Raw genomic sequence first — 25,377 nt, 5'->3', positions numbered from 1 at the left:
GGAAGTAGAGGTTTTGATACAACAGTTTCATATGTTTTTTGAAAGTTTGATGAATGATTTGCTGACCCCCAATTTTTTTTTTTTTAAAGATTTTATTTATTTGACAGAGAGAGAGAAATCACAAGTAGGCAGAGAAGCAAGCAGAGAGAGAGAGGGGAGGAAGCAGCTCCCTGCAGAGCAGAGAGCACAATGCGGGGCTCGATCCCAGGACCCCGAGATCATGACCTGAGTGGAAGGCAGAGGCTTTAACTCACTGAGCCACCCAGGTGCCCCTGCTCACCCCAAATTTAAAAGCATGTTAATATGCTGAGCCCCGCTCTAGGCCGGTGAGCAAAACAGACCCAGATCTTTCCCCTCATTTGGGTTCTGTGTTCTAAAAGAGTTTGAAGAATTAAGGATCTTTATATCTCAAATGCAGAACGGAAATGCTGGCTTTCACCAGCGAGCGAGGAAGATAGTGTTTCCACAGCGGACTTCCTTGAGGTCCTTGACATCCTGCTGCCCCGGCCGCTCTTTCCCCTGCTTTCTCACAAACCCAGCTGCGCTCAGAGTTCCTCTGCCATTCTTCTTCCTTCCATCTGGAGTTGGTGGAACAGCTTATATAAGCTATTTGTGATTAAGTTTCAAAATATCTGTCCAGGGCGCTACAATGGCCCAGACAGGAGCACTAACAGTTGCTTCTCCCAGGGTGTCCAGGGTGGAGAAGACGGGGATGAAATTCACTAGGTGCCACGTAAACCAGGGGGCCCCAGACACCTCTGGTCTGGTCTCTGTCCCACACAAGTCCCGCACTCCAACCAGGCCTGGACTCCAGCACCCTCACAGGGTGTGTGCTCCACAGCGATTACGCACTCCTTCCAGCAGGGTCGGAGGTCAGTCAGCAAAAGTATTCACAGCAAAAGTATTCACCGAGTCAGTCCCTCCCCTGCTTCTGAGTCATTCTCTGGTGCAGCTGAAAGGCTCTCAGGGAGAAGCTTTGACTCTTTCACCTCGCAAAGCTCATTCCTCAGTGTGGCAGGGTCTCTCTCACATCCCACAGAGCTTATGCTAATTCTTTCCCTGACATTTCAGATAATGAGGTACATATTTAGTCTGCGAGTGACATGGAATTTGAGAACATGTACTAGGAGGAGGAAAATAATATCCACCACGGCCCAGCCTTGAGTTGTGTTAATAATATATCGATGGCTAAGAGGTTTGCAAAATATTACGCTTGTTTAAAAAAAATATTTATGACACCGCCCTTACACGGAAATCTGACATCTGGCAACGTCGGCTATTTGGAGGACAGCCAGAAAATAAGAAAGGGGCCTCAGAGCACATGAAAACTAACTGTTGAAAAACTCTAGCTAACTAACACATGTAGTTTGCCACCACAGAAGAGTTTGCTAGCATTTCCTTTGGAGCTTGTTGACTTTTTATGTATCTGAGAACTTGTAATAATTTGGGCGGTGTCTGTGCGGTCTTCTCTCTCCAGCAGAGTATAAACAGTGATCTAGAAAGAGGGTAGAAAAGCTGACAGAGGAGATGACTGTAGCAGGAAGACCCAAAAGTTACACAGTACTGCTATTATCTGTCACTGCACAGTAGAGTCATGTATGGTCTTCATAATGAACTTGCATCCGTCAGTTGAAGAGTAAATTACGTTCAGTGTCTTCCTGTTGCAGAAGGCAGAGAGGTATATAAAGTGTCTATTTTTTTTTAAGATTTTATTTATTTATTTGACAGAGAGAGATCACAATTAGGCAGAGAGGCAGGCAGAGAGAGAGGAAGGGAAGCAGGCTCCCCACTGAGCAGAGAGCCTGATGCGGGACTCAATCCCAGGACCCTGAGATCATGACCTGAGCTGAAGGCAGCGGCTTAACCCACTGAGCCACCCAGGCACCCTAAAGTGTCTATTTTTTAAACGTGGTCAAAGCTAAACCATGTTTCGACATGTTAAAACGGTCAATTCTGTGATGTTTCTGTATTTGAAATAGCACATTCTCTGGTCATGATTTATCAGTGAGACAGATTTGAGCTTGTAGCTGACTATGGAAATGTTTAGTAATAACTGCAAACATTGCATACTTCCTGGACCAGCCCCGTCCTAGGGGCTTTCGCACTAGCAGCCTCCTGTGTCTTTGGTGACAGATCTGGGTTTCCATTTCCATTCCATCCCTGACTTACTGTGTGACCTCGGACCGATTACATCACCTCTCTGAGCCTGTGTCCGCAAAATGAAACCAATAATACACGGTAGGATTGTTGTGAGGACTCAATGAAGGAAGTACCTGGTATAGTGCATGGCACATAGTAAATGCTCAGTAAATAGTAGGCATTGTTATAATAATTTTGATTATTATTATCATCCTCTTAATGATGATTATGACAGTATAATTAGCTATCCCTGTTTTTCTGAATAGGAAGCTAGCACAGAGAGTTTAAGGAATATGTCCAAGGTGAAATAACTAGTAGTGGAGCTGGCATTTGACCCTTGGTCTCTGACTCCAGACCCCTGGTTACTTTGCATTCACATTAAGCTGCCTCCTCAGCATGTGATTATAATTAGACTTTTATTCTTAAAGAAAATACATGGTAGGAAAGGACAGAGGATGTGGGGAATGTTCCTGGCCCCTTCTTTTTTCCACTGTGGACCCAAGTCATATCATTATAGAAAAAAGTTCCAGCAACACAAAAATAAGCTTCTTTCACTCAACAGTACAAATGAAATATGCAATGTGAATTGTGTTGCATAATTCACTAAATCTTAAAATCACTAAAATCTTAAAACCCCACATTGATATGCTCAATTACTTATTATTATATGCCTCACATGTTTGGCCACATCCCTGTTTTCATAGTAATGAATCAATGGCACTATAACCATCGTCTTTTTTTGTAATTCGGCATTTAGGGCTTTTTGATGTCATCATAGTTATATGTGAGATGAAAGTTAGAATCCTTGTTGCTAACGACATCAAATAGATACTTGAGGTAAATAAAGGAGAATAGACTTGAGGCCTGGACACTCTGGAGAGAGTCATTTGCTCCAGGAGGAAGACCTAGGGAGGGAGGTTGCTAATCATGGCTAATTGTTTATAGGTGAGCACATGCCTGTAAGTTCCTTCCTTTCTGTTGCTTAAACTCGTACTTAGGCTCCCCAAGCACACGAGTCAAGATAACTAACACACCAACTTAGCAAAGCACAGACACCGTAACAGTATGAGGATACTGTGCAGACTTGGGGCCTAGGTGTCTTTGAGCTGAAAACACACTCTTGATCTGGTGTTGTGTATGTACTAGATCTTGTCTGGAGGTGTCATTTTTCTATCACCTTGTCTTGTTCTTTTTGTGGGTTTTTACTTTTCAGTGTTTTTTAAATCTCTGCCTTTTTTTTTTTTAAGATTTTATTTATTTATTTGACAGAGAGAGATCACAAGTAGACAGAGAGGCAGGCACACAGAGAGAGAGAGAGGGAAGCAGGCTCCCCGCTGAGCAGAGAGCCCGATGCGGGACTCGATCCCAGGACCCTGAGATCATGACTGAGCCACCCAGGCGCCCTTAAATCTCTGCCTTTGAGGTGTAATCCCACATTCCTTTTTCTTTTTCTTTCTTTCTTGTTTTTTTTTTTTTTTTATTCTGTAGTGGGTAGGAGCCAGGATCCCCTGGGCCTGAATCCTGGTCCTGCTGCTATGAATGAACTCTGTGATCTTAGACAGTTTAAGTTTTCCAACTCGCTGAGCATAAGTATCCTAATCTTTAAGATAGTTCTGGGGACCTAAATGAAATGCCATATTTAAAATCCCTACTTTTTAAATACCACATTTTAAAACTACCATATTGCCAGTATTTGAAAACTACTAATTTCCTTATTGCCCTCTACAGGTGTATTGAGAGGTCTACATTTCCCATCTTTGTATCTTTTCTGTCTCTCATAAGTAAAGGTCCCTTTTTTTTTCAATTCCAGAATTGCCTTGAGAAGTGAATGAAAAATGTATTTTGAGGAAGTTATTATTTTTGTGAGATAGTGCCTTAATTTCTTTAAAGTACAAAGTGCAAACTTTTTATTTGCTTGGCTTTGCCTTGATTCTAAGTGTCTTATCTTAAGCTTTATCATTCTCAAGATATGGACCTATATTCCAGTGTCTAGTTACGCTTTCCAATTTCTTTTTGACCTGTCTTTCTAGGCTGTAAAAACATGGAGGCTGGCTCAGTGGTTCGTGCCATCTTTGACTTCTGCCCTAGTGTATCTGAAGAACTACCACTCTTCGTAGGAGATATCATCGAGGTGTTGGCAGTGGTGGATGAATTTTGGCTTCTAGGAAAGAAAGAGGATGTTACAGGTAAGAGGCTCCTACGTAATTCCTTGCTGACAAAACAGACCACCAACCCTCCCTTCTTTCCATACTAAAAACAAAGTTTAAATGGGAAGCCCAAGTCATAAATTTAAGAATCCTTTGTGTTTTTTCTTATGTTTTTACTGTGGTTTCTACCAGAGAGGAGAGAATGTTTGTTATCATTCCATCTCTCCTCATGGGTTTCTTCCAAAGGTTGAGATGGTTTGATACCAGCTGTCCCCAGCCCGTTGTCTGTTCATGTGTTTATCTCCCCTTCCTGGGCCTTTATCCACCATTGCTTCCCTTCTGAAAACATGTGTTACTTCTTTATTCAGAAGCCTGTTGTTTGCCTTTACTTTTCACTACTAGCCTTTATCTCTGATTTATGGAACTTAAGTCACTCTCCCCCATGTTTTCTCTGGTTGTCTTCCTCAAACGTTTTCTACCCTTTCTTCCACTCTTTTCAAGGGAGCATGATGCATTCTGTTCACTCCTTCCCCAGATCCGTGGTTGGTCCAAATTTATTAAAGTTGCACCTGCGCTCAGCACAGCCACCTCCCACTTCTTATGCATCTGGTTTCCTTTCTTCTGGACTTTAAAGTCTATGTTAGCACCTGTTTCTTTCTTTCATTAGCCTAGGGAAGGGTGGAAGTTTTTACCCCACACTGTGCACCTGTGTTAAATCCAGTCCTTAACTTGCATGTATTTACAGGAGTCTGGCCTGGAGTTTGTTATATAGTCCTTTGAACAGACTCTGTTGACGTTTACCACACACTTGGGAGATAATACATTATGTCCCAGTAGAAATGATAACTCAGCTAAGACAAAAACGACAAGTTAAGAGTTAGCAAGGCAAAGAAGATAGACAGAAAATGCCCTGGGTTGACAAAGAACTTGGGAGAGTGGAGAAGAGTTGAGCCAGGCATGCAGTGTGGAAGGTTGAGGGGGCAGAATGTGCTGGGCAGAGGGGCAGGAGCTTGGCCATAGAAGATAGAGGATGCCATGGTAAGGAATTACAGAATGGGGTATAGTACAGGTGCCTTACACACAGTCAGATCTGTAGTTGAGAAAGCTCGCTGCTATGGTGTGGAAAGTGACCAGAAAGGGCAGAACCAGGGGCAGGGAGGCCTACCGGGAGGTTGTTGCGATAACCCAGGTGAGACATGCTGCTGATTTGGACGAAGGTGGTGGGTCTGGAGATAAGTGGAGGATACAAGAGGTTTCTAGAAGGTGGGATCCATTAAATTTTCTGATGCTTTTCAGCCAACAAGCCCTGTCTGTCTACTACCACCTTATTAAAACCCTACCTATCTTCAGACTCAAATGCAAGGTTTTCATAAAATTTTTCTTGTTCTTCCTGAAAGCCTTTCTGCCTTCCTTAACTTCCACAGCAATTTGTACACCTCTATTGTGTCGCTAGATTTCAGAATGGAATTATTGCTTATGTCTCAATTCAGTTTTAAGACCTTTGAGAGCCAAGACTGTCTTACCCATTTTTCCTTCTGCAGCGCATCCTGTGTCGAGGGGCACTGGATCAGTGCTAATTAGATCTAATTGCATTCCCTGTGCCCTGCATGCCTTAGAATGTGTGGTCTGTGCTTGTTCTGTAGAGATTCTCCAGTTATGAGTACTTGGTTTTCAATTCATTGTCTGTAAATGGGCTCAGAAGAAAAGTTATTTTGTCCTGGTACATAGAGAAAATGAAATTTCAATATTAGAAATGTTTACCTTTATTTTCAGGGCAGTTCCCCAGCAGTTTTGTGGAAATTGTGACCATTCCCAGTCTAAAAGAAGGAGAGAGGCTGTTTGTCTGTATCTGTGAATTTACATCCCAAGAACTGAATAGTCTTCCCCTCCATCGAGGTAAGTTGGCCATTCAAGAGTAGAATGTTTACTTTTTTCAAAAGATTATTTATTTATTTGACAATGAGAATGAGAGAGAGAGAGAGAAAGAGAGAGAGAGAGGGAACAAGCAGGGGGAGCGGCAGGCAGAAGGAGAAGCAGGCTCCCCATTGAGCAGGGTAGCCTGATGCAGGGCTCCCTCCCAAGACCCTAGGATCGTGACCTGAGTTGAAGACAGATGCTTAACTGACCGAGCCATGCAGGCACCACAGGGTAGATTGTTTAAAATAAGATTAGTTGGGCACCTGGGTGGCTTAGTCAGTCAAGTATCTGACTTTTTTTTTTTTTTACTTAAAAAAATTTTTTTTTTTTAATTTCTTTTCAGCATAACAGTATTCATTGTTTTTTTGCACCACACCCAGTGCTCCATGCTATACATGCCCTCCCCAATACCCACCACCTGGTTTCCCCCAACCTCCCACCCCCCGCCCCTTCAAAACCCTCAGGTGACTCTTGATTTCAATTCAGATCTCAGGGTTATGGGATGGAGCCCCACATTAGGCTCCATGCTCAGTGGAGAGTTTCTTGGGTTTCTCTCTCTCCCTCTGCCCACCCCCCGCACTTATGCCCTCACTCTTTCTCTCTCTCTCTGAAAAAATTAAAAATAAAATAGGTTTAGTGGAGTTGTCCCATTTTGACAACTAGGTCTTTTTTTTTTTAATTTTTTAAAAAGATTTTATTTATTTATTTGACAGAGACCACAAGTAGGCAGAGAGGCAGGAAGAGACAGAGAGAGGGGGAAGCATGGTCCCCGCTGAGCAGAGAGCCTGATGCAGGGCTCGATCCCAGGACCCTGAGACCATGACCTGAGCCAAAGGCAAAGGCTTTAACCCACTGAGCAGCCCAGACGCCCCCCCTTTCTTTTGAATTTTTTTAAGTGGCTAACCTCTGGGGAGTAATGGCAAGATTGTGCTGACAATAATGTCATATTTGCATAACATTTTAGAATTTCCATAGTATTTTATCACAAATACACTCTCATCTGATCCTTAATACAGTTTTGGGAGGTAGCACAGTAGATATAATTAATTGCATTTAGTAAATCATGAAAATGAGATTCAAACTTTTGGCCTCCGAAAGTGAAATCATGTCACCTGATTATAAGCCCATCATTCTCTTTCCACTGCCCCATATTGTAGCCACACTTCAGACAACCTTTAGCTTTTTCCCCTTAAAAACTAATACAACTTTGCTAGCAATATTACTATAAACGTATAAGAGCTGAGGAGGAATTGTGGTGTGGAGATTAAGAGACAGATACAAAACAGCCCCATTTGACTCCCAACCGTTAAGTAATGTTACCTTAAAGTTCTCATCAGACCCAGTTTAAAAGGACGTGGTTTAAAGTGAATAGTCATAGCCACGTCTCAGTGACATTCCAAATATTTCTCACTTCGCTCCGATAGGCATAGAAACTTCTAAAGACGGACTATAAACCCTTTCTCCAGATATACTTAAGTCCGCACATTTCTGCATAAGCACAGGAAGCAGTACTGTTCTGCAAACTGACGTTTAGGATCAGTGCAATATTGTGATGACTTAGGACAGCCAGCAAAATGGTAGAATTTATTGCGCATGTTATTGTCACTTGTTCTTTTAAGTATGGCCCTAAAGGGATAGGCTTAACTTCTTAAACCACATGCATATATGAGAGAGACAGAGCAGAGGTGGGGAAAGAGAGAGCCTAGCCAACTTCCCTAACCCATAGTCATGGAAGAAGGAATATTGGATTTGGATCTTCATCCTCAAAATCTGTTTTGAGAGTTTCTCATACTTCACTTCACACTTGACCCTCTGCCTCTTTTCTGAACACTTCCTTTTTAATCAGTGTTGGGAAGGCAGAGAAAAATAGATGAAGATGTTAGAGCAGGGAACTCTGATCTGTCCCTACTCACAGCCCTGGGGCTGTAGTTCATGTCAGACCAGCGGGAGGGGGAGAAAGGGCCCCAGAGCACAGTGTCTTCCATCACAGCTATGCAGAGGATGTGGGTGGCATGGATGTGTCCTTTCCTACATCTGATTCCTGGAGCAAATAGTGGGCATAAGAAAATACTCTAGGAATATGCAGTATGTCTAAGACATTTGAGGGCACCTGAGGATGTAGCTTCTGGAATTAGCATTTTTTTGCTTCATAACTGTATCTTGTGTCACCAAGTTTTAGATACTAAAAAGAGACATTTTCTGCTAAATGCCTTCTCTGGGAAGACTGGTCTCATGGGTTCTTCTGAACTTGCTTTGAAGTTAAAATCCACTTTGAAGTCAGTAATCCCAGGGCTACCAACCAGATTTCTCAGGAAGACCCTAGCATGGACCTTTTACCAATGAGCCTCCTGAGCCAAGACTGACTCAGGCTCAGGCTGGGTCCTGGAATCTGTAGATGTTATCATGATTAGTTTTTAAGCAAAGGAAGAGGATGTAGCAGGGGCGATCCATAGGAAGCGACCAGAAAGAGGTATGCTAACTCCCTGTGGTTTGATCTGGTTGTCTTCCCTGATGCTCTCCTGCCAGTAAGTGCGCTATTTAGCTCTCTTTCCTTCTGAGCTTTTCACATCTTTCCTAGCTCTGTGTCTTCTGGTTTGAACACATAAGCCTTTGAGATTGGGGAATTTCGATGTACCTCTGCAGTTTGTCTTTTTCTGGGAAGTTGAGCACACAGAAATGATAATTAACTTCTCTAATTTTCTATACGTGATAGTCCACATTAACAGATAATAATAGTTGGAAACACAGTAAAAATGAAAGTATTGTTTTATACCACATACAGTTTATAAGACTTGAGTCAACACTTCCTGATTTTCAAGTCTAGTGCTTGAAATGGCCCTTCTGTTTCTTATACTGAAAATTGTTTTTTTCCATTAGGTCGGTGTCTCAGCTCATGAGTAGCCTATATTCCTGTATCTCTTTCTCCTAGTACTATTAATCCTGTTGTTTCTTTATCTCTCGTTAGTACCTTCTGTGTAGCGTGAAGTTTCTCCTGTCTTGTGTAAATAAAACTTTTGGTGATTTAATATCTCAGGAGGGGATCTGAAAACCTTGAGAGCTTGTGGGATGATGTTTGAGAACTGTTTTGTTTCACCAGACTGCCTTTAGTTGTTACCTGCTTATCTTTCAGAAATATCATTGGAGTTAAATTGTTTTTTAGATATTTTATTTATTTAATTGAGAGAAAGAGAGAGAGAGAACATGAGAAAGGGGAGAGTCAGAGGGAGACCCAGACTCCCTGCTTAGCAGGGAGCCTGAAATGGGGTTTGATCCCAAGGCCCCGGGACCTTGACTTGAGCCGAAGGCAGACACTTAACTAACTGAGCCACTCAGACACCCTGGAAAAATGATATATTTTAATGGTAAAATTATATTACTAAAGAAACATATGTATTTAGATATATGTAGAGCAGGCAGCATAGCTTAGGGGATAAGCATTCTGACAGCCCTAGATTTAAATCTGACTCCACAACTTATCACTGTGGTGTTAGGCTGGTTATTTGCATTCTCTCAGCCTTCATAGGATAAAAATACCTAACTCAGCTGGTTGTGAGGACTGAAAGAGGTCGTACATGTTCAGCATCTGGCACAAGGTAAATATTCAGTAAAGATATCTTTCTTCTTCTTCTTTTTTTTTTTTTTTTTTTAAGATTTTGTTTATTTATGTGACAGACAGAGATCACAAGTAGACAGGCAGGCTGAGAGAGAGAGAGAGAGAGAGAGAGAAGCAGGCTCTCTGCTGAACAGAGAGCCCGATGCGGGGCTCAATTCCAGGACCCTGAGATCATGACCTGAGCTGAAGGCAGGGGCTTTAACCCACTGAGCCACCCAGGTGCCCCTCTCTTTATTATTCTTAACCCAGGGTTCCCGGACTTCATAGATGTGCTTTGGGAGGCCTGGTTTCCTGATTGTTCCGGGAAGGTGTGTGTGTGTAAACATTCTTTCAGATTCTTTCTGGAATTGGGATCACCAGTACTCCTTCCAGCAGGTGTCACTCTTTCTCCTTTCCATGAAGCTGTCCAGTTGTTATGGACCATTCCTGTCTTTTTTAGTTGTTGAAACTCAAAGACAAGGCTGTCTTTGTATGTCTTCTTTGGGAAAATGTCTATTCAAACCCTCCGCCCATGTTTTAATTGGGTTGTTTTGTTTTTTTGGTGTTGAGTTGTGTAAGTGCTTTATATATTTTGGATATTAACACCTTATGGGATCTATCATTTTCAAGTATCTTCTCCCATCCAGTGGCCCGCCTTTTTGTTTTGTTTGCTGTGCAAAAGCTTTTTATTTTGATATAGTTCCAACAGATGCATGAAAAGATGCTCAACATTACTAATTATCAGGGAAATGCAGATCAAAACCACAGTGAGAGATCACCTAATACCTGTGAAAATGGCTAAAATTAAAAAAATAAATAAAAAATAAAAACAAGAAATAACAAGTGTTGGCGAGGATGTAGAAAAAAAGGAACTCTAGTACACTGTTGGTGGGGATGTAAGTTGGTACAGCTACTGTGGAAAACAATATGAAGATTCCTCAAAAAATTAAAAATAGTGGTGCCTGTGTGGCTGACTTGGTTGAGTCTGACTCTCGGTTATGGCTTAGGTCTTATCTCGGGGTTGTGAGATCAGGCTAGGGGCTCCACACTGGGCATGGAGCCTGCTTAAGGTGCTCTCTCTCCTCCTCCCTCTGCTCCCTATCCACCCTACTCAGGCGCACATACATGGTCTCTCTCTCTCAAAATAAATAGAGAAAGAGAGGAAGGTAGGAAGGACAAAAGGAAGGAAAATACCATATGACGCAGTAATTCCAATAATTTACCTAAAGGAAATGAAAATGGGGTTCTCGGGTGGCTCAGTAGCTTGAATGTCCGCCTCTTCCTTTTGGCTCGTGTCTTGATCTCGGGGTCTTGGGATTGAGTCCCAAGTTGGTTCTGCACTTGTTGTGGAGTCGGCTTGGGATAGTCTCTCTTCCTCTCTCCTTCGCCCATGTGCACGCACATGGGCATGCTTACTCTCTAAAATAAATAAATCTTTTTAAAAACCCCTGAAAAGACTAATTCAAAAAGATATGTGCACCTGTATGTTTATTAAAGCATTATTTACAATAACCAAGATATGGAAGCGACCTAAGTGTCTCTTGATAGATAAATGGATAAGGAACATGTAAATATATACAATGGAATCTTACACAGCCATAAGAATGAGGTTGTACCGTTTGTGACAACATGGATAGGCCTAGAGAGTATTATGCTAAATAAAATAAGTCAGACCATGAAAGACAAATACCAGATGAGTTCACTCATATGTGGAATCTAAAAGAGCTAATGAATAAACAACAACAAAAAAGCAGAATCAGCCCTGTAAATTCAGAGAGCAAAGTGGTGGTTGCCAGAAGCAACAACATGCATGAAGGGAGTGGGAGGAGCAGGCTTCCAGCTATGGAATGAGGAAGCCACGTGGCTAAAAGGCCCGGCATGAGGAATGGAGTCACTGGTACTGTAACCACAACGTATGGTGACAGATGGTATGCCTGGGCACAGCATAGCATGTAGAAAAGTTGAATCACTATGTTGGACACTGGAAATAAATGTAACATTGTGTGTCAACTCTCTTCAAATAGAAACATTTTTTTTTTTTTTTAAAGAGAAAAACAAGGTTTTCTCCTAGAAGGATCCATGCAAGTGGCCAGGGCCATTGATTATCTTAAAAATAAACAGAGGGAGAAAAAAAAAAGATGGGGGGTGGGCAAAAAACAAGAATGAGAGTGTGACAAGGAAAATACAGAGAAAGAGGAGAGAAGAAAGTTGGTGGGAATGATGAAATGCCACTAATAATGACCTCACATAGCACAGGATGCCTACAACCTTAGGTTTCTAGGCACCTCCCACCCTCAAAAAAGACCAATAAAAAAATGAATCAATAGTTTTTAAATTAAGTTTTTAATTTTAATTCCAGCATAGCTAACATACAGTGTTATATTAGTTTCAGGAATATAATGTAGTGATTCAGCAATTCTGTACATTACTCAGAGCTCCTGGTCAGTGTGTTCTTAGTCCCCATCTCCTATTTTACCCATCCCCAACCCACCTCCCCTCTGGAAACCATCACTTTGTTCTCTGCAGTTAAGAGTCCATTTCATGGCTTGTTTCTCTCTCCTTATTTTATTTATTTATTTCTTTTAATTTATTTGCGAGAGAATGAGAAGGGGGGAGGGTCAGAGGGAGAAGCAGGGAGCAGGGAGCCTGATGCGGGACTTGATCCCAGGACTCCGGAATCATGACTTGAACTGAAGATAGTTGCTTAACCAACTAAGCCATCCAGGCACCCATTTCTCTGTCTTTTTAAAATTTTGCTAGTTGGTTTTATTCCTTCTTATTTTTAAAGATTTTATGTATTCATTTATTTATTTGAGAGAGAGAGAGCGTGAGCTTGGATAGGAGGGAAGGACAGAAGGAGAGGGGGAAGCAGGGAGCCTGGTGCAGGGCTCGATCCCAGGACCCTGAGATCACGACCTGAGCTGAAGGCAGGCGCTCAACCAAATGAGCCCCTCATTTGTTTTATTTCTTAAATTCCACATATGAGTGAGATCATATGGTATTTGTCTTTCTCTGACTGACTTATTTCACTTAGCATTGCATTCTCTAGCTGCATCCCTGTTGTTGCAAATGGCAAGATTTCATTCTTTTTTATGGCTGAATCTGAGTAATATTCCATTATGTGTGTGTATATATGTGTGGGGGGTGTGTGTGTGTGTGCATTAGATCTTTATCCATTCATGTATCAATGGGCAGGCACGTGGGCTGTTTCTGTAATTTGGCTATTGTAAATAATGCTGCAGTCCGCACAGGAGGGCATGCATCCCTTTGAATTAATGTTTTTGTATTTGGGGGTAAATCCCCCAGTAGTGCGATTACTGGATCATAGTAATATTACTGGATTTTCTGCAAAAAAAAAAAAAAAATCATAGGGTAGTTCTATTTTTAATTTATTGTGATGCCATGTGTGTGACATATGAGGGTCGGGTTCTGACATGGGTCATTGGCAGCGTAGTAACATGTGTGGTCAATCTACCTAAAGCACATGGTCTCCTGGGCATTGCAGTTTGGGGGGACCTAATAACTGCAGTTAGGCTTTTTATAATCAGATTCTAGGAAGACTTGCATTTGTTCTTACCATCTTATCCCCCCCCCTTTTTTTTTAATATTTATTTGTTTGATAGAGAGGAAATGCAAGCAGGGGGAGTGGGAAAGGTAGAAGCAGGCTTCCTGCTGAGCGGGGAGCCCAATTCGGGGCCTGATCCTAGGACTCTGGGATCAGGACCTGAGCTGAAGGCAGACACTTGAGCAGACACTGAGCCACCCAGGTGACCCTATCTTATTCCTAAATGCATTTCCTGCTCAAAGAAATAAAAAATCCAACTAGAAGAAGCAAGCAGCTGGGTGCTGGGATTAACTGTGTGTGAGTGAAAGCCTCAGCTTGACCCTGAGGGTCACCACACTTCCTGTTTTCCTGTTTGCGCAATCTGGGCACTCTCTTCCAGCCATTGCTCATATTGTTTCAGAAGTCTGGAAATGACCCCTAGGTAGCCTCTGTTCCTCAGGAATCACCTGGGGTGCCAGGGGAAGAGCTACATGACTCTGACGAAAACCAGAGACTCGTGCAAAAACCTTAGCACCAGCGACAAAATAAAGGCGTTGAGCTGAACTATCTCTAAAGTGATTTTCAGGGTCTAAACTCTGATTTTCAAAAAAAAATCCACCTTTTTTTTTTTTTTTTTTTAAATACAGAAGTAGCCAACAGAGCTATCCTGGTCTGCTAGGTAATAAAACTTACCAAAACAGTCGCCTGGCTGAAAATAGGAGAAACAAGCCCTATGATAAGGATTTCCGGGAGATCTGGCAAAGCAAGGAAAAATACTGTCTGTCGTTCTGCAGCTTTAGGAAAGCCAGCTCATTTCCAAGCCTGTGGAGTGGCAGTTGTGGCCAGCTTTTATTGTTCTTCTTCCCCAAAGGCCCATTGTGCCTGGTCAATAGTCATATCTCCGAAGACTTCCCTCTGGGTTTTTGTTTTTGTTTTTAAGATTTATTTATTTATATTTGACAGAGATTTATTTATTTTTTATTTGACAGAGAGATCACAAGTAGGCAGAGAGGCAGGCAGAGAGAGAGGGGACAAGCAGGCTCCCTGCTGAGCAGGGAGCCCAACGCAGGGCTCGATCCCAAGACCCTGGGATCATGACCTGAGCTGAAGGCAGAGAATTAACCCACCGAGCCACCCAGGTGCCTCTCCCTCTGCGGTTCTGATGGAAGACCCTTAGAGTTGGCAGGGGGAAAAAAAATCACTTATAACACTCTCAGGACCCCGAGCTCCAACCAATGGATATTGAGTCATAAATTAAAGGAATATAGAAATAGAGGGCCAAGACCCCAATTTTCAAGAATATCTAGGTTTAAAAAAACAAAACAAAACAAAAATATATATATATATATATAAAACCTATCAAATCAGTGAAAATGTATTGGGTGCCTACCACTGAGTACAAAAGCTTACATGAGGTGCCGTGTAGTTATAAAAATTCAAGTGTCAAAATGAGTGATATTGATAATTTCTTCTGTAGGCTACAGATGGCCAAGGGGAATGTGGGTTTCTGAGATCCTTTAGAGAAGTATGCTAGGGTTTCAGAGGGACAGGCTTGTATAGGAGCTAATGAAAGTGACCTTGTGTGGAACAGGGTCTCATAGGTGAAATAGTATTGACTGGCTTGGGGCGGGGAGGGTATGACTGGCTGTAGGTGCCTGGTTGCACAGAGGTAAAAACATAAAAATAGTGTTTTGGTAGTTTAGTAATTAAACATCTTTAGAGAGTGTCCAGAACAAACTTATTTTTTATATATTTCAGTCAATAAGAATATAATTTTTAGAGAAGAATCCTATGGGAGTAGGAAGAAGCCTTCATGACTTGAGGGAAAAGTTTGAGCAGGGGAGGAATGTGGTAAAATTGGTACATTTCTCATTTTATTTGGCACGAATCATTTGGAAGAGAAAGTCTGGGGCAAGGTTTAAGAGAATGAGATGATGATTGTTGGACTCTGGTGGTAGCAAGAGCAAGCAGTGAGAGGAAGTAGTTTCTGCAAGAAGATATTAGAGTGAGGGGCGCCTGGGTGGCTCAGTTGGTTAAGTGTCTGCCTTTGGCTCAAGTTCATGGTCTCTGGAGCCCTGGGATGAGCCCTGTGCTGGGCTCCCTGCTCCGTGGGGAGTCTCCTTCTCCCTCTGCCCTTACCTGCTGCTCCATTCTCTTTCTCTCACTCTCTCATTTTCTCACTAGTTCACCCTTAAATGCATAAAATCTTTTTTTAATAAAAGGCTTACAAGAGGCTATTAGAGGGAAAAGGGAAGCTAGCTGCTTGAAGCCAGTTTTGGAGAGAAGATATAATTAATTTGGGAGTTGAAGTTGGAAAATCATTGTCATTATCAAATGGACATTGACTGCTTGCTGTGCAAAAGGCATTGTATCTGACTCATGAAATACAAAAGTGGTACTGGCTGTTAAGGAATATGTAATTCACTCAGTGGGAAGATAGGACAGACTCAATTTGTTAATCTAATTTGTTAACTTAATTTGTTAATCAAGAGCATGCAAGTTGATACCCTAAAAGATAATCCAGTTTCAAAATAAGCTTGACTATAAAATGACTTACATGACTCAGGAGCTTTGCTCTCCTGGTCTTACTTACTTGGGCTAGTTGCATTCCTTGATCACCTCTGCTGATGAAAGTAAAGTTGACCAGGTGTCAAGTGATTGGAAAGTTTAAACAGGTTGAAACTGATCATCCACAAAATGAACAGTTAGTTCATCATCAGGTCATTAAGAGTTTGTTATAAAACAATTTAGTACATTATAGAGTAACTCTTTAAGTTGGGGGAAGTCCACTAAGACCGAATTTTAGCTTGATTTTTTCCCCAGAATCACTTGTGCTATCCTTTCCTATCTTATCTTTATCTTACCTTCTGCAACAGTAAGGCAGACGCTAACTGTTCAGTTTACATTTTGTAAAGTTAACCTGAAACATTGAATCTGTTTTCAAAAACAAAAGTCCTGGAGCCCCTAGGAGGCTCAGTTGGATAAGCATCTGTCTTCTGCTCAGGTCAAGAGGATCCAGTCCCAAGTTGGGCTCCCTTCTCAGTGAGGAATCTTCTTCTTCCTCTCCTTCTGCCCCTTCCCCCAGTTTGTGTGGGTATGCATTCTCTCTCTCTCTTTCTCTCTCAAATAAATCCTTTTTTAAAAGATTTTATTGATTTGTCAGAGAGAGACAATGAGAGAACACAAGCAGGGAGAGTGGGAGAGGGAAAAGCAGGCTTCCCACTGAGCAGGGAGCCCAATGTGGGGCTCGATCCCAGGACCCTGGGATCATTACCTGAGCCGAAGGCAGACGCTTACTGACTGAGCCACCGAGGCACACCTCAAATAAGTAAATCTTAAAAAACAACAACAAAAAACCCCACAAAAGTACTGAGTGCTAGAACACGCTTTTAAGATTTCATTATGATGTATTGTCAGGGTAAGGATAGTTCAAAAAGGCCCCTGGAGGAAGTAAATGAAGAGCTTGTTGCTCGTACACTGTACCTCCAACAGAACCATTCCTGAGGGGTGCCTGGGTGACATGGTTGGTTGAGCACCCCAGCTCTTGCTTTTGGCTCAGGTCCTGATCTGAGGGTTGTGGGATTGAGCCCTGAGTTGGACTCCTAGCTCATCGTGGAGTCTGCTTGAGACACTCTCCTTCTCCCTCTGCCCTCCCGCTCATCCATGCTTGCTCTATCTCAAATAAATCAATAAATATTAAAAAAAAGAAAAGAAACCATTCCTGAAGACTTCTTTTGTTGTCCTCTATTTGATATTGAATAAAAGTTAGTGTGAGAGATCAGATGCCTCTTTCAAAGGATTATTATGGACATATATATAATCTTTGTCATTTATAAACTAATCCAATGGCACAGACAGTAAGAATATTGGTTAGTGGCATTTTTTTAACTTTTTGGTCCTAAGAGCCTTTATACTGTTAAAAGTTACTGAGACCCTAGAGAGCTCTTGCTTATGTGAGTCTATTGATATTTACAATATCTGCTGTTAAAACAGAAATTTTAAAAACATTTATCAATTCATTTTTTTTAAAACCTATTATGTATTAACATAAATAGCATATTTTTAATGAAAAATTTCTAAACAAAAAAAAAGTTTAGTGAAAAGAGTATCATTGATTCACATTTTTGCAAATCTCTTTAGTATTTGTTTTAATAGGGGCTCCTGGGTGTCTCAATCGGTTAAGTGTTTGCCTTCAGCTCAGGTCATGGTCCCAGGGCCCTGGGATTGAGCCCTTTATCAGGCTCCCTGCTGAGCAGGGAGCCTGCTTCTCCCTCTGCTCCCTGCCCTTGCTCTCTCTCTACCTTAAGTAAATAAATAAAATCTTTTTTTTTAAAGATTTTTATTTATTTATTTGACAGAGATCACAAGTAGGCAGAGAGGCAGGCAGAGAGAGAGGGGGAAGCAGGCTCCCTGCTGAGCAGAGAGCCAGATGGAAGGCTCGATCCCAGGACCCTGAGATCATGACCCAAGCCGAAAGCAGAGGCTTAACCCACTGAGCCACCCAGGCACCCCAATAAAATCTTTTTAAAAATATTTGCTTGAATAGAAGAAAGATAGACTTTTATATTTGTATTTATGTTCAAATGAATGTGGTTTGTTATTTTAACTGAAGTACATAAAGTGTATGAAGAAAATATAGGTTGGACTTTGCAGACTCTCTGGAAGGATCTTGGGGCTTCCCCAGGACTCCATGCACAACCACACATTGAAAAGCACTGCTTTCCGGGACTGTGCACTATATTGTCACTGAATTGTCAAAATTCACTAAATTGTCACCTAGTTCACTAAATTGTTGAGACTTTTATGCCCTTTAAACTCCAGAGGTACACTTCCCTGAATCTGATAGATGTTTGAAATGATGAATTGCACTATTTAGTCATGGTAATGTTGTTTTGGGTTGATGACTCAGGTCGATATCTTTGCTTGTCTTTCTTTAGGTGACCTAGTGATTCTCGATGGTGCCCCCATGGCCAGCTGGCTGCAGGGCCGGAGCTGCTGGGGCACCCGGGGCTTCTTCCCATCATCCTGTGTTCGGGAGCTCTGCCTGTCCTCACAGAGCCGGCGGTGGCACTCACAGAGCGCCTTGCTTCAGATTCCTGACTACTCGATGGGACAAGCGCGGGCGCTGATGGGGCTTTCAGCCCAGCTGGATGAGGAGCTGGACTTCAGAGAAGGGGATGTGATTACCATTATTGGAGTTCCTGAACCAGGCTGGTTTGAAGGGGAATTAGATGGTCGAAGAGGCATTTTTCCAGAAGGGTTTGTAGAACTTTTGGGGCCCCTGAGGACTGTGGATGAGTTGGCAAGTTCTGGAAATCACAACGACTGCATTATTAATGGAGAAAAAGAGACCCCTGCAGGAGAAGAAGAGAAGGGGCCAGAAGGGGATGAGGACCAGCCCGGGACCTACGGAGTAGCCCTCTACAGATTCCAAGCCCTGGAGCCGAATGAGTTGGATTTTGAGGTAGGTGATAAAATCCGAATTCTGGGAACACTTGAAGATGGGTGGCTAGAAGGATTGCTGAAGGGCAGAACAGGCATCTTTCCTTACCGATTTGTAAAGCTGTTTTCTAAAACAAGAGCAGAGGAGACCGTGGGTCTGCCACAGGAAAGCAGCCCTGCTGAGACCGCTGACACTTCTTTGGGTTGCTCAGAGAACTCCTTGGTGGTGGAGGGAAAACGACCCGGATCTCCCGAGTACAGCACGGAGAAGTCCCACTGTGCTATTTCGGAAACATCTGCGTCTCCCCAGGAGCATCTGACTTCTGAGTATGAAGTAAACAAAACCTCCTGTCAGGATGAGGGCACCTCAGGGGAGCCCCCAAGAAGCCCAAGCCTGGGGCACGAACAGCCTCTTGCCAAAGACTCTTCTGCAGAGGATCCTTCAGAGATAGTCAATGGGGTTTCCTCCCAACCTCAGGTACCTTTTCCTCCCAGATGGCAGAAAAACCAGTGTTACTCTGCAGCAGGAGGCAGCCACCTCAGCTCAGAGCAGCACGCTGACCCTCTTCCCTTTGAAGCGAGGACTAAAGAGGACTTCAGCCTACCTCCCAAAGGAATGGCCTCCCCACCAAAAACCCTTCAGAAGCCAGTGCCCCCTCCTCACGGTGGCTCCTGTCTTCTAGCCCCTCCGGCAATCAGACCCAGCCAGTTGAGCTCTCCGCTCCAGGGCCTGGTAAGATGTGCTAGAAAGCACCACGCGTCCAAGGACAACCCTTCCAGCTTTTGTTCTGCACCAGAGAGATCGGGAGTGAAGCCAGGTCTGCCAGACAAGGTGTTTGCAGCCGAAGAGATGGCACTCTTACAGGGAGAAGGCGACACTGACCTGGATTCCAAGTTGACACAACAGCTGATAGAGTTTGAAAAGAGCTTGTCGGGGCCCGGCATAGAACCAGAGAGAATTTTGCGTCACTTTTCAATCACGGACTTTAACTCTGAGAAGGACGTTGTCCGAGGTTCCTCAAAGCCAATCACCCAGCAGGAGCTGCCTGAGAGGAGGAAAGCCCGAAGGCCCCCGCCACCGCGCCCCTGTACTCCAGCATCCGCTTCTCCTCATGTGCTTGTTGACCAGAACCTGAAGCCTGAACCGCCCTTGGCGATGCGGCCCTCTCGCCCAGCTCCCCTGCCTCCCTCAGCACAGCAGAGAGGGGCTCCCACATCCCCCAGGCTCCTGCCCTGGACCGGACCCAGCTGTGAGACCCCAGAGAAGGAGAGCCCTGAGAGTGTGGACCAGACTTTGGACCAGACTTCCCAGTGTCCCTTAGTATTGGTGAGGGTTCAGGAAATGGAACAGGACTCAGATGTGGGTAGCAGGGCTCAAGAAGAGCTCAACTTAATGCTGGACGAGAAGCAGGATGAACCATTCAGGGCAGAAACCCTTGAGGATCTTGAGTTCTATGAGAGCAACATCGAAAGTCTGAATATGGAACTCCAGCAACTCAGAGGTAAGTGATGGGGAATTAATAGATACGCATTATTGACATCTACCAGTCCACGTAATGGCCTCCCCATGTTTTTAAGAGAGATGTTACTATCTTTGACAAAGAATGATTTGCTTTTGCATTACCTCATTTCTTACTCTGTCGCCACAATTGGACTGCTCTGTCCCAGTAAATCCTCTAACCACTGGAGCCTCCTGTCTTAACTTGCTGCTCAGTTAGGCAGCTCAAACCTCATGGACATTTATATCACCTGTTGTGCTAAGGCCTCCATAGTGGTCCTGCAGATGGGAAGTCCCTGACTGTGGTGGCCTTCTCTAACCAGCGTCTGGTAAGGACTAAAGACTTGCAGGCTAAGATTCATGAAAAAAACTATGCCTCTTATCTTTGTGTTTGAAGAACTAGGTTTCGTTAAAGATTGTGTATATTTGAGGGAGGGAGAGAAAGAGAGTGAGCGAGAGAGCACAAGCCAGAGGGAGAGGCAGAGGGAGAAGCAGATTCCCCATTGAGCAGGGAGCCAGATGCTGGACTCGATCCCAGGACTCTGAGATCATGACCTGAGCCGAGGGCAGATGCTTAATGACTGAGCCACCGAGGCGCCCCAAGGTCTCGGTTTCAATAGTAAACATAAGAGCTAATAACTATTAACTTGTTCATAGTGAGGATGTGTTACCATTTGCTTGCACAAATAATCTTCCCACCCACCCTAAACGTACTGGGATAATTCACATGGCTGCTTGATGGGTGAGGCAGGTAAGATCTGTAGAGACGGAGTAGCTTACTGACGGAGCTGGGAGCTCCTGTGTTTAACTACTGCGGTTTACTGCTTCCCACCTTGCACATTCAGAAATTTGAATTCTGTCCCTCAATTTAGGGGTGAGCAGCTTCAGGAGACTTCATTCGTCTTCACCAACTCCCATAAGATATAATTTCTAGAGGGAAAAGACAGAAAGCAAGGTGACCACAACAGACTAGGACCCAAGGACACACAGACACGTCACTGGGCAGGTGTGCCAGAGAGCTCCGAGCCCACATGCGGTCAGGAGAGGAGACAGCCCCAGTGGTCTGTGGCTGCAGGGCCTGCAGGGTGCTGAGGGGAGAGAAGCGCAGGAGAATGGCGGGCCAGCTCCGCTCGCTTCCCTCCCCCCTGCTTCAGGCCGCTGACCAGTGACTGGAAACAGAAATCCCAGCGAGGAAGAGTATTCTGGCAAAGCCAGAGATGGAGTCATTTTCTGAAAGCCGGAAAGCAGACGGGGTGAAAGAGAGGAGACTGTCTCTGCAGTGAGCTTGGGGGAGGACAGCTGTGCAAGTGGGTGCGGGTGCAGGGACTGCAGACTGGGTGGTGGCGTGGCAGGAGGGGCTCCTGGAGCAAACCAGTGTGATGAATGAGGGGAGCCAGACCCCTGAGCCCCCACCCCCGTCACTGTGCTGAATGGGGGCGGTGGCCGCAGTTACCCTCAACGTGAAGCATGAGGCTGAGCACCAAGGCCCGTCCTCAGGGGATCCTGCAGGGGCGTCTGGCTGCCTCAGTCTGGAGAGTCTTGGGGTCATAAGCTTGAGCCCCACATTGGGGGTAGAGTTTACTTAAAAGAAAGAAAGAAAGAAAGAAAGAAAGAAAGAAAGAAAGGAAGGAAGGAAGGGAGGGAGGGAGGGAGGGAGGGAGGGAGGGAGGAAGGAAGGTAGGTAGGTAGGTAGGTAGGTAGGTAGGTGGCATTTAAAGATGAGTACCTGAAGTCTCGGGGGATTGCCAGATACCATGATGATTTCAAGAGCGTCTGAGGGGGAATTCTAAGGGAGTTTTGGCTCAATACCACATCCCCAAAGTCAGAGCAAGTTCCAGGATCTTCCACTGCCTTCCGTACTTCTAGGTTTTGGGATATACTCATAAACTGTTCCTGTGTGAGATATACAGGAGGCAGAACAAAAGTGTCTCAAATTCCAGGTAGTGGGAATTTCTCAATAACGATACTTTTTAGGGGTGTCTGACTGGCTCAGTTGGTAGGGTAAGTGACTATTCATCTTAGGGTCGTGAATTCAAGCCCTATGTGAGGTTCCTTGCTCAGTCTGGAGTCAGCTTGAGATACTCTGTCCCTCTCCCTCTGCCCTCCTGCTCATGCTCTCTCTCTTTCTCTCAAATAAATCTTTAAAACATTTTTTGCTTTTTAATGTAAAATAATTTAAGATCTATAGAAAAGGTGCCAAAAATTAAAGATCTCCTATACCCTTCACTCAGCTTCCCCTTACCTTAATGTCTTATATAACTATAGATTATTTATCAAAATCAGGAAATAAATATGACAGTAAACATTTGAAAACATTAAAAGGGCATATTCATATAAAATAAAAGACAAAAAATAATTTCAAAACTGTAAAATAATCCCACAATTAGTATTAAAAAGTTATTCTGAAAACAAGGTTTTTTTGGTTTGTTTTAAAGATTTTATTCATTTATTTGACAGAGATCACACGTAGGCGGGGGGACGGGGGAAGAAGGCTCCCTGCTGAGCAGAGAGCCCAGTGCAGGACTTGATCCCAGGACCCTGAGATCATGACCTGAGCCAAAGGCAGAGGCTTAACCTACTGAGCTACCCAGGCACCCTGAAAACAAGGTTTTAAATACACAAAGCTTTAGTCGCCCTGAGAGTATTGATCTTTATTTTGTTAGTGTTCTAGGCATGGGAGAGAGTTTCCATCTTGGATTGATTTTTACTGAGTTAAGAATGTTTCTAAAAGCATCTTTAGATGGGGCCAATAGGGTGTAGGTTATTTCAGGTAACCTCCTTTTTATAAACAATGAAAATATTTTGTGTACTTGCTCTGATTTTTGCTTCCCTACTAAAATAAATGTTGTTTTTGCTAATTCAAAATTTAGGCAATAAATTTTGACAATATTCATATCTTAAAATTTTTTGCGGTGTAATTGATATATATCAGTGTAGAACATAATGATTCACTATTAATATTCACATCTTCTCTATAATCTTCTGTTAAAATATTTTAAATAACTATAACCTATAGCAAATATTAAGCCCTGGAGAACACTGGGCAAATATTTTTGGTTTCAAGTATTCAAATAATGGAACATTATTCACCCCTCGGAGCAAGATTTAACATTACACGAAATCATTTGTCAGGATTGCCAGTTTAAGGACTTTTTTTGCTTCTAAAACTTGATATTTCTTGGAAAGTCACTTCATAAGATTTGTATAAAATGTGCTGTACAAATAAGGTTATTAATATTTATTTGATTTGCAGGCATGACTCACTGTCAGCAGCACGCAGGGCCACGAACACAAACACTTATAAACACACTCATAGCATAGCAACAGTTACAAGCAAAGCTAACTGATTAGATCCTGATCGATTCTCTCCTGGTTCTGTCCTCCTGGTCAACCTTAATCTTTTACTCTGTGTGTCAGCATTTTCTGCTCTTGCTTTCAACTTGATGCAGTGGATTCCTTCAAACCAGTAACGTGTCTACCTTTATTACTAGGCTTTATTCTCACAGGAGAATTATGGTATTTTCTCGCGTGTTCCACATTTCTTGACTGATTTTTCTTTGGATTCAGGAAGACATACACATTTCCCAAGAAACACTGAGAAGGTATTCCCACAGGGAAGCACTGCTCAGTCCCAGCTCAGTTACCTGAAACTGATTTCAAGGCTTACAATTCCAGGGATGACCAGGATTTTGGAACCCCAACTATAATTTTGCAGGAGGGCTGTTCTAATTCTGACGCATTCTCAAGAGTCCTTTGGAATCTCACCAGCTTATTCTAGTGAAAGGTCTCTTTTTAGACTTCTCCCCTTGGATAGGCCCTGGGGTTTGAGTTTTGACCCCTTCTACTGAGAGGGTCCTTGAAATAAATGTTCCATTTTTCCTGGGACGGACAGATGCCCAAGGGCAGTGCCATTTCTGTGGTTTTTTACCTTTCTGGATTCCAGTTTTCCTTTGGTTTTGTCTAGCACACTACCATCTTGTCAGTGTATTGATAGCTTTAAGATTTTTTTATATTTTCTCCAACTTTTTAAACTTTTTTTCTGTGAGAGGATTGACCCAAATAACCCAAACTTCAGTTATTAGAACTAAAAAGCCCCAATAGTTGTATCATTTTTTTAAAGATTTATTTATCTGAGAGAGAGAAAGAGAGAGAGAGCACACTCACCGGCAGAAGGAGGGGCAAAGGCAGAGGGAGAAGCAGACTCCCCGCTAGCAGGGAGCCCGATGGGGGCTCGAGCCATTGATTGATCACAGGACTCTGGGATCATGACCTGAGGCAGCCCCCTAACCGACTGAGCCTCCCAGGAGCCCCACAAATCCCTGATAGTTTCAGATAAGCCATTATTTGGCTCTGAGAATTTGGGGTTTCAAATTTGGAATTAGCACATTGAGTCAGAGTAGAAGAGCAGGAGGCGTCTCTGGTTATAGAGTTTTGGGGAACGAGATGCCATTTTGCAGGCTTTACGATGGCATTCAATTCAGTCTCTCATTCGCCCAGCAAATGTTGGTTGAGTTTTTGCTGTGCGCCAGGCACTATGCTAAGGGCAGGGTAATAAACACAGATGTGCTCTCTGCCCTCAAAGAGCTTCTAGTCAAAACGAGTTGCTGGTTAGTAAGTTAAGGTCTATATCTAAAACACAGTACCTTCAAATCCGATAAATGTGTTGACTTCCAGAGCAGTGGAAACGTGTAGAGTTAACCCACAAACTTTCAGATTTCTTAGTACATACTTCTATTTTTTTTTTAGTTATTAATTTTTATTTTATGGTCTATTTCTAGTTCTTATTTAAATTTAAGTTAGTTAACATACATGGTAAAATTGGTTTCAGGTGTAGAATTTAGTGATCTATCACTTACATACAACACCCAGTGCTCATCACAAGTGCCCTCCTTAATCCCCACCACCCTTTCAGCGCATCTCACCACACCTCCCTCTATCAATCCTTTGTGTTCTGTAGTTAAGAGTCTCTTAGGGTTTGCTTCCCTCTCTGTTTTTGTTTTTTTTTTTTTTAAGATTTTATTTATTTATTTGACACAAAGAGATCACAAGGAGGCAGAGAGGCAGGCAAAGAGAGAGGAAGCAGGCTCCCCACCAAGCA

At 43.1% G+C, this 25,377-nt stretch overlaps 1 protein-coding gene across 2 annotated transcripts in view; it reads left to right on the top strand.

Annotated features, from left to right (window-relative positions):
• The window catches only part of DNMBP (dynamin binding protein), a 103,430-nt gene that overhangs the window by 27,481 nt on the left and 50,572 nt on the right, over window positions 1–25,377 (top strand). The window contains exons 2-4 of one of the 2 annotated variants that reach the window (XM_082722266.1): window positions 4,170–4,325; window positions 6,060–6,182; window positions 18,277–20,283. In XM_082722266.1, the coding sequence (XP_082578392.1) occupies window positions 4,181–4,325; window positions 6,060–6,182; window positions 18,277–20,283 (2,275 nt within the window). In that variant the 5' untranslated portion in view covers window positions 4,170–4,180. The remainder of the gene's footprint in view (window positions 1–4,169; window positions 4,326–6,059; window positions 6,183–18,276; window positions 20,284–25,377) is intronic. The other variant, XM_082722268.1, reaches the window with a different exon arrangement.

The sequence above is a fragment of the Mustela nivalis genome (assembly GCF_964662115.1).
Source record: "Mustela nivalis genome assembly, chromosome: 2".
Lineage (NCBI taxonomy): Eukaryota > Metazoa > Chordata > Mammalia > Carnivora > Mustelidae > Mustela > Mustela nivalis.
Note: the sequence above shows the minus strand (reverse complement) of the source record. Positions and strands in the feature narration are given on the sequence as shown.